The sequence below is a fragment of the Adiantum capillus-veneris genome, chromosome 5, assembly GCF_014529385.1.
Source record: "Adiantum capillus-veneris isolate H3 chromosome 5, ASM1452938v2, whole genome shotgun sequence".
Taxonomy (NCBI): Eukaryota; Viridiplantae; Streptophyta; class Polypodiopsida; order Polypodiales; family Pteridaceae; genus Adiantum; species Adiantum capillus-veneris.
In genome coordinates, this window is record NC_140935.1 from 163,500,115 (window position 1) to 163,509,450 (window position 9,336).

The 9,336-nt window shown below is 44.8% G+C and overlaps 1 protein-coding gene across 2 annotated transcripts; it reads right to left on the reverse strand.

Annotated features, from left to right (window-relative positions):
* Window positions 1–985: 985 nt before the first annotated feature.
* LOC147458477 (ABC transporter B family member 19-like) lies at window positions 986–7,460 on the reverse strand. Of its 2 annotated transcripts, none has more exons than XM_086513105.1 (12): window positions 6,975–7,460; window positions 6,820–6,874; window positions 6,510–6,685; window positions 5,596–5,796; window positions 5,238–5,497; window positions 4,829–5,145; window positions 4,038–4,261; window positions 3,575–3,945; window positions 3,375–3,495; window positions 2,863–3,223; window positions 2,542–2,783; window positions 986–2,454 (listed from the first exon to the last, which is right to left on the reverse strand). In XM_086513105.1, exons 1-12 carry the CDS (start codon window positions 7,296–7,298, stop codon window positions 1,237–1,239), a joined length of 3,870 nt encoding a protein of 1,289 aa, XP_086369231.1. In that variant the 5' UTR covers window positions 7,299–7,460; the 3' UTR covers window positions 986–1,236. The 2 variants fall into 2 exon arrangements, with proteins under 2 accessions (XP_086369231.1, XP_086369230.1); XM_086513104.1 differs by having other exon boundaries at window positions 2,863–3,226.
* Between the last annotated feature and the right edge of the window lie 1,876 nt (window positions 7,461–9,336).

Here is a 9,336-nt window from a genome sequence, read left to right on the forward strand (position 1 = left end):
TCTATTGTTTATTTTCTTTAAACACTTTTTCAAAAAACAATTGATGTTTCGTATGTTTTATGCAGGTAAAAATAAAGGTATTTTGGGTGGCCCAAATGAGCACCTTTATTTTTGAATAACTGTGGAGCGATAATATCCATAGTAATAGGCGCGACAATATATGCGATAATAGATTTTTGCGTCTATTACCGTGCTTATTGCTGACAGACCATTGCCGTGGCTATTATCGTATCGATTATAGCACACGCAATTTATTCTCTCTCCTTTTCCATTTTTTATTTCACTGTTCTCAAATTTTTCTCTTATAGTGTTTCCTTGCAGTTGTACCTGTGTTTGTTTGATGGTGTTGTTTAGCAGTTTGACTTGGGTGTTTGTTGGTGTGGCAAAGGTCTCCTTTTGTACAAATAGATTTCGAATTATGTAGTGGTTCTAATTGGTATATCTCTAATGGTTGTTTGACTAAGCATCCATGTACATGCGTTACAAACTATTGTAGTTGACCTTTGATAGTGCATCACATAGGACCTTGGATAGTGCAGACATCAACCAATGCTTCCAACATCACCTTATTTTATTAATGGTGATGGTCATTTATGTAGCTTGACACACATTGAGTGTTGGAATTTATGTGGCTTGATGTATATGTATCTTAGAATGTACTCCTCTCCCTCTCGCTCTCCCTCTCTACAATTGATATTAATTATGATTTGAGAAAAAAAAATTGATTATGGTTCAATTGAGTAGATTATGTAGTGCAAGATGTTGTAGAGTACATGAATTACTTCAAGTTGACTTCATTGAGTTCTATTTTTTGCAAGTAAATTTTGGTATACTCTTGATTTACCATGTTCAGGTTAGGCACACAGAGAGAGAGAGAGAGAGAGAGAGAGAGAGAGGGGGGGGGGGGGGGGGGGGGGGGAAGGGGGGGGGGGGCGGGGTTCTGGGGTGACTAAAATGTAACTCTCCCTCATACACACCGCCACTATGAATGACAACAAAGAGCTTTCATTACTTTGATCTTCCATAGTATGTGTGTACTGTGGACGTGCGCGCAAAAGCCACTCCGTCGAAAAGAGAGAGAGAGAGAGAGAGAGAGGTGGGGGTTGTGAGGGATGACAACAAAGGGAGAGATAGAGAGAATGTGATGTGGCTGCAGGCGGGTTGCGCGAGCTCGTGAGGTAAAAGCCACACTGTTGTTGCTTTTTGAACTCTTACCATTCCCACAATCAAGGTAAACTAATTGTTGTCTTCACGAGCACGTTGTATGTTAACGAGTCGGGCATAGGAGCCATTTGGCTTGTTGATGAGGTGATCGTGAGAACCCTCCTCGATGATGCGCCCTTCTTGCACAACTGCAATGGTGTCTGCATTGCGAATGGTGGTGAGACGGTGGGCCACCACAACGGTGGTCCGGCCCTTCATCAGTTTGTCCAGAGCGACCTGCACAATTCTCTCCGACTCAGCATCCAGCGCTGATGTGGCTTCATCCAACAGCAAAATGGCGGGGTTCTTGAGCACTGCCCGTGCTATGGCCACCCGCTGTTTCTGTCCGCCGGACAGCTGCACTCCTCGCTCTCCTACCTCTGTGTTGTAGCCGCCAGGGAGTCCTGTGATGAAGTTGTGGGCATTCGCTGCTTGTGCTGCTGCCTCTACTTCTGCACCACTCGCACCTTCCCGCCCATATGCTATGTTTTCAAAGATCGTGGTTGCAAAAAGAGCTGGCTCCTGTTGCACCAGCCCTATATGCTGCCGAAGGGATCGCAGATTCAGGTGCCGGATGTCCTTTCCATCTATGGTCACTGCTCCTGCACTGGGATCATAAAATCTCTCGATCAAACCAATCACAGAGCTCTTGCCTGAGCCGCTTGCACCAACAAGGGCCAGGCTGTGTCCCACTGGCACATCCAAGTTGAACCCTTTAAAGATGGTCACCTCAGGGCGGGTTGGGTACGCAAACTCGATGCCGATGAGCTTGATGTGACCGTGGATGGAATCGACCACCTCCGATGAGGGCTCATCTGGGTTGATTAAGGTCTGGCGATCTATGATCTGGAAAACAGAGACAAGAGCATCCGATCCCTTAATGATGTCAGGAGTGAGGCTGAGAGCTTCGGCCACTGCAAAGGCAGTCATTGCAAGCACCAAGAAAACCTTGATGACTGCCCCAAAGTCTGCCTTTTGATTCTGGACAAGAATAGAGCCATACCACAGCACTAAAGCATAGCTACAGTACATTGTCATCTGTGAGATGCCAAGGAAGGCCCCCGAGATGTGGCCTCGTATGAAGCTTCGCTTCTCTGGCTCACCAAGAGCCTCCGAAAACAATGAAACAACTTTGGTCTCTGCATTAAAAGCTGCCACAGTGCGGATGTTAGAAATAGCATCACCTGCTATCATGCTGGAGTGTGCATGCGCTTCATTGAGATCTCCACCAAAGCCTTGCATGCAGAGTTGCTGCACACCCACAAATCAGATGAATCAAATGTACAAAACTTCAGAGATACAAGAAGGGCATAGAGATACTTAAATGGAAGGCCAGACCTGACCGAAGGCGGCTGCTATGAGAAGAGGGAAAGTGGAAAGCAAGACCAAAGAAAGGCGCCATTCCAGGATAAAGCCAATGATGCATGCCGTGATAAATGCAGTGGAGTTCTGCAAAAGGAGTGATACCCTGTCTCCAATAGCCGCACGCACATGTGTAGCATCTGTTGCTAGCCGTGCAGCCAACCGCTTGCTATTGTTCTCATCTGCGTCGAACCACCCCACCTCATTCTTTAACATTGCTGCACACAGTTATCACTCACTAAGTGTTGGTCAGGAGATGAAACAAGTAAAAGCAAGGAAGTTGCCGAAGTTAAGTACCTCCAAACATCAACTCTCGAACTCTGGCTGTAAGGTTCTCACCCACAACACCAAAAAAGTAATGCTGCAACAGGTAGATGCCAACGGTGACCACACCTATACCCACAAAAATGAGCACATACTTCTGAATGTCTTTTTTCATTTGGTCCGAATCTGTATCATAGTACACCTCCAGCAGCCCACTGATCACCAATGCAAATATAGGGTTCACAATCCCTGCCAGTATTGAGCCCACACTTCCCAGCAGGGCGTAGGGCAGTTCAGGTGCATTTAGCTTCATCAGTCTCCAAAATGAACCCTTAGAGCCCACCTTACTCTCTTTCTTCTCATCAATCTTTTCTACGTTTTCTTCATCCAAATCCTGCTGGATGCAGTCGGCATGCTTTTAGTGGCAGAGCAGGAGCCAAGTGATTGCATGCTAGCACCTTGCATATATTGATTCTAAACCTAAACACAAACTTGACTCAAACACAGTTAGCCTGAACTGTCTGAGGTTACAACCATGTGAATACCTGGTCAACGCTTGACCGGTTGCTACCTTGGCGGCTTAAACGCCTGTCACTACTCATCCTGTGACTTTTTGACAGAAAGCTCCCTCGAGGTGAACTGACTCGTGCCAAAGAGCTCCCCTGTCTATGGTGAATCAAAGCAGGTAGGTGAAAATTTTAAAATCATTGTGCTGCATTTTGGAAAAGCAATAGATGAGCCTCACCTTGATTTTTTACCAAGAACTGTTCCATCACTTGCCAGAGCCATTTCCTGCAGTTTCACAAGAGTAGAATATGCCCCGAGCTCACCCTTTGCAAGAAGCTCTTCATGAGTGCCCATCTCTACTATATGTCCTCCTTGCACCACACCAATTGTGTCTACATTCTGAATTGTTGACAGCCTGTGGGCAATAATTAGTGTAGTTCTTCCCACCATAAGACGGTCCAGAGCATCCTGCACAACTCTCTCAGATGCTGCATCTAATGCACTTGTAGCTTCGTCAAGCAAAAGAACCTTGGGATTCTTGAGCATTGCTCGTGCGATAGCAACTCTTTGCTTCTGCCCACCTGACAGTTGTACACCTCGCTCTCCCACCTGCAAAATAAAACCCTTGCTTCAGTAAGTAACTTCAACCTTCGTTTGAAGCTCCTTGGCACTTTATACAGGTTCTACGAGTACCTAATTACCTGTGTCTTGTATCCATTGGGCAGCTCACTAATGAAGGTATGGGCATTTGCCGCTTTCGCAGCTGCTTCAACTTCCTCTGTAGTGGCATCCTCCTTCCCATACAGTATGTTGCCTAATATGGAGGTTGCGAAGAGAGCTGGTTCTTGATTGACCAAGCCTAATTGATCTCGAAGCCAATGAAGGTGAAGGGTTCGGATGTCAACATCATCAATCAAGACCAGACCTGCATATAAACACAAAATCACTTCACGCAAATTACTATTACTGGGCTCCCATTCAAGTAGACTAAGGACTCCCTACAAGTAGCGACTGTCGCGTAATCAATCAGACAACACTATTATGGGGTTGGGAATGGTCCCCTGCTGACCATTCCCTGTAATTTGTGAGGCCCCTCGGCGATTAACGGAGGCTGGGAGCCAATGGGGGGAGCACGAATTACGGAGGGAATGGTCAGCAGGGGACCATTCCCGACTGTCACAGTCGAGGGAGGGGGGCCAAGCAAGTGTGACCTGCACTGTGCAGGCACGTCAGATTCTGACACATCAGCACGTGTAATTCTGGTCGCTGAGTTGGTGTGCTCTCATTGCTGCATGGAAAAATTTCACCTGGTGACTTGTGACAATGTCATTGGAGGAGGATCAATCTCATTACGACTGCTGATGTCTAACATCCGTCGGCTGCATCTATGAATTCCGTCGTGGAAACTGCTGTTAATGGACGTCTCAGATGCCATGCCCCCTAACCCTCGACTGTGATTAGAGTACCACGTCTAGCACGCACTAATTAATACCTTCTTGTGGATCATAAAATCTCTCCATTAGAGAAACAACTGTGCTTTTCCCTGAACCACTGCCCCCAACAAGAGCAACAGTTCTTCCGGAAGGTATGGATAAAGAGAAATTGTTGAAGATGATGACATCTGGCCTGGAAGGATAGCTGAAGACCACATTTCGCAGCTCAATGTCACCTTTGACTTCAGTGAGCTTCAAACCATCCTCTAGCTGGCGATTCATCTTCATCGGTTTATTCACCATTTCGATGATTTTGTATGCCGCCACCTTCCCTTTACTAAAAGCACTTATATTCCCCATAGCTTGACCGAGAGCCCTGCATTACAAGGCAATAAATACAGAAAACCAATCATGCCAGATTTTTGAAGGAGCTTCTAGATGGTATTTCACAGGGAAAAAAGTGCTTACATGCCCCCAAAAATTGCAGAGAAGATAGCACTTATGGCTTTCCCGCCTGTAGTCTCCTTACGACGAACAAGTACACCCCCATACCATAATATTAGGGCCCATGAAAAGAAGAGAATTGTGAATGTAACTCCAATACCCAATCCCTTGGCCAAACCCCCTTTATAACCTAATTTCAATGTCAAAGTTAAGGAGTCTGTAAAAGCCTGAGCAGCTCTCTTCTCACCAGCAAACGAATGAACAGTCCGAATCTGCCCAATTGTCTGTCCATAAAATCAACAAGGTGGTAATTAAGCCATTAATTTGTGCATTCAACATACACACACACACCCCATTCACCCATCTTTTTCTTAGTTTGTACCTGTTCTACAATGGCCCCTGCATTTCCATAAGTTTCTTGACTTTTAGTCGTCAATCGCGTAAGTGTGTATGCATACAAGCCCCCAGCAAATGCTATTGCTGGTACAAGAGCCACTAAAACCAGGCATAATTTCCATTGCAACGAAAACCCCACTCCAAAACCTCCAACAAAAGTGCCCACATATTGCAAGAAATTTCCTGCCTGCAGATAAAACAAACTGCATATTGATCATGGATGAAGATACAATAGGCAGTAGAATGCTCTTTTATGCAACTTGGGTCTGGATGCAAAGTCCCCTTGAGCTCACCACACCATGATAAGGGCTATTGCCTACTTGAGTGGTCCATCCTTCTCTAAGGGTAGGTTATCCTTCAATGTTCCCAGAACGCGGCCCATATTCAACATCGTTTGTATGTTGTGGCTCCCGCGGATAGTGGAGGGTTATGTCTGGGAGTCTATCTTTCACTGGAGCACACACGAGGGAGGAGGATAGTCAAGGTTGCGAGGCCCACAGGCTATTTATTTCACGAGGCAGATCCAGCCCATTTTATCTATCAATTATATTGCCAGAGATGTGGATATGAGGCAGACAGGTACACGCATACTACCCATTGCCATATGTAGATTACCAGCCTGGAGCAGTCCAATTATTTAATTCCACAGATACAAGCACAAGGAGAAGAGGACTGAATTAGGTGAAACTGGAGCAGTGCCCTCTACGTCTTGCGAAAATTGCACAGAAACTTCAATTCTACAATCAGTACAATGGCTCCCCCCTCAAGAAAGAAAAACATTTGGACACATTTAGAAGAAATCAAATAAAAGATGGGAAAATGAATTTCATTTGTCGCCCTTATGATGAATGTGGAAGCAAAGGCAAGTATGGAAAACAAAATTTGACAGCAGTCAGTTACCTTTTCACTTATAGCATCTTGCACCAGCACTGTATCCTTGGCGATGCTATCGACTAGCGTGCCAGTGCGAGCATCCATGTCAAAGAAACCCACCTCTTGGCTGAGAATGGCCTCCAGATACTTGAGTCGCATCTTGCTGGTTTGTCTTTGGCCTGTGTGCATCCAGCATGCCACCTCTGACCCCCACAAAACATCAAAATATGTATAATTATGATTATAACACGACATTTGAGAAAATAATGAACCCAAAATTTGCAAGAGATGCATGCATTCTATGAGAGAGAGAAAAAAGTGCTTATATTATATTTACCTGCCCATGCAGAGCCCAAAATGACGAGTCCGAGGTAGACCAAATCTAACGAATACTGAATTCAAGAGACAATGTCATATATCACTAGTGAGTCGACGTGACATATGCATAATACAAAATGTAAAATTATAATGCGAGGGAGAGGATTAAATTACCTTGCCTACTTCTTCTGCAGTTTTCTCCGGGGTAGCTTGGGTGGAACCGAAACTGTTAACCAGCTTGCCAAAGAAGAGGAAGAACACAGGGAAGGCGAGGCCATGTCCAAATGCTCCCAAGCTCCCCAATGTCATCAGCACATAGTCGTAGCCGTCCGCGTATGTGAAAAGTTTGAAGAAACTCACAGTGCCTGCTGGGGCTTGCTCTTTCGTCTCTTTCTTTTTAGCATCCGCCTCGGCAGGCAGCTCCAGGCGCTCCTCCATATTCCGATCTTGATCATCATCATCTCCCTTGCTTTCCGCCTCCAAATCTTCTGTAGCCATAAACTGCGCAGCAAGAGAATTGCCTTGTCAAATGAGCGCTAGTGGGACTGCAACATCTGCTCGATCCAGTATGCATGCAAGTACAAAGAAGCCTTTGCGTGTTGGATAGAGAGAGAGAGAGAGTAGTCGACAGGGAGATGTGGGACTCGGATTCTCGGAACTTGGAAGTGTTTCGTCAACGATGTGTGTGTCTTATAGGACAAAGTGCGCTACATAAAGTGGTAGGTGCACGCCAAGAATGAGACAGTCCACGATATACGTTAACGTGTTTTTGGCCTGCTCCAAAGGGGTGAGGCCTTTTTAGCAATGGCTCCCTTTTTGCTAACGAAAAAGGGGAGTTTTTTTTAAATGCATTTTTTATTGGTGGGTACCTTCACACTAGTACACGCTCTCTATCTCCATGCTGGCCAGTGCCTCCCCCGCCCCCCCTCAATTTTGTTTCCTTCTGTTGAGTGTTCAACATCATGAGCTACTCTTGCTTGAAAGCCATTGGCATCCAGACTTGGGTGTTGTTGGCGCTATGGGAATGCCAGCTCCTCTTCATGAATTCTACACATGAGTGGCTTTATAGGCAATGGAGAAGGGTTGACTCTTGTGCGTGTGTGTGTGTGTGTGGGGCGGAGAGAGAGAGAGAGAGAGAGAGAGAGAGAGAGAGAGAGATCTTTTCCTGTGTATGTTTGGCATTTCTTGCTTCTCTATAGGTTTGAGCATCAATGGAATTGTTGCTTGTTGAATTATCATCCACTTGTTGCTTGCAGATACAGTCACCCATAACATTGTACGCACACAATCTTGCACACGTGTGTGTCCACGTTCGTGCGTGTGTGCCCATGCACAAAAACACCCATTAGTTTTTTTTTACATTTGACGGAGCATGATGTTGATGAAGATATGCACCATGTTGGTTACAATAGACCTGCCATGTCGCCCATTGTTGTTGGCCGCTCATCCCCTATTGATACATATAGCGGAGCCCATTTGACATCTTTGGAGTCCTACACAACAGAAGAGGAACAAGTGAAATGTGAGTGTTGTAAGCTAGCTGAGGAATGCACTCTTGTGTACATCAAGTCGATATGTGATATATTATCAAAAATGGGTCATAGCCATCTACAATGTGTGCAGGAGAAGAGCCCGTGTGTGTGTGTGTGTGTGTGTGTGTGTGTGTGTGTGTGTGTGTGTGTGTGTGTGTGTGAGAGAGAGAGAGAGAGAGAGAGAGAGAGAGGAGTTTTTGTGGTGTGTGTGTGTGTGTGTGTTTGTGTGTGTGTGTGTGTGTGTGTGTGTGAGAGAGAGAGAGAGAGAGAGAGAGAGAGAGAGAGGTGTGTGACAAAAAGAGAGAGGAGTTTGTGTGTGTGTGTGTGTGTGTGAGAGAGAGAGAGAGAGAGAGAGAGAGAGAGAGAGAGAATTTTTGTGGTGTGTGTGCGTGTGTGTGTGTGTGAGAGAGAGAGAGAGAGAGGAGTAAACCACACATACCTCATAAGCATCACTTTGTAAATCATGATTTTTCCATGGCATCTTAGGAATGTATGCTTCCATTTCTCTCTAAACACATAATAACAAATTTTATCATGATAGGTCATACATTATTGTTATTTTCAGATAGAAGTGCTTACATGAGTAGCTTGTGGTTGCTCTTCTTTTTCTTCAATAGATATACAAGTGGTTTCTTGTGCACAAGCATCCTTAACTATTCAATAACAACAAAAGCATTACTTTCTTCATCATTAGTTTTCATATAAATTTCCAATACCTTAGAGAATTACTCACAAGTTTTGTGAGTGAACCATATTCTCCTAGCTCACTTTCTCCTTGTAGTTCACTTTCTCCTCCATCATTCTCATGAAATTCTTGGTTATCATCATCATCATCTTTTTCTTTTTCTATCTAATCTCATAAAAACATTTCGATTATACTTTGACATAATAGAAGTTCATTACTTAGAGAAAATCTACAAAATGACACATACCATTGGGACGCTAGAAGATAATTCGTTGTTTGGTTTCTTTTTTCTCCATTTTCGTTTCGCCGCAAGAGACTT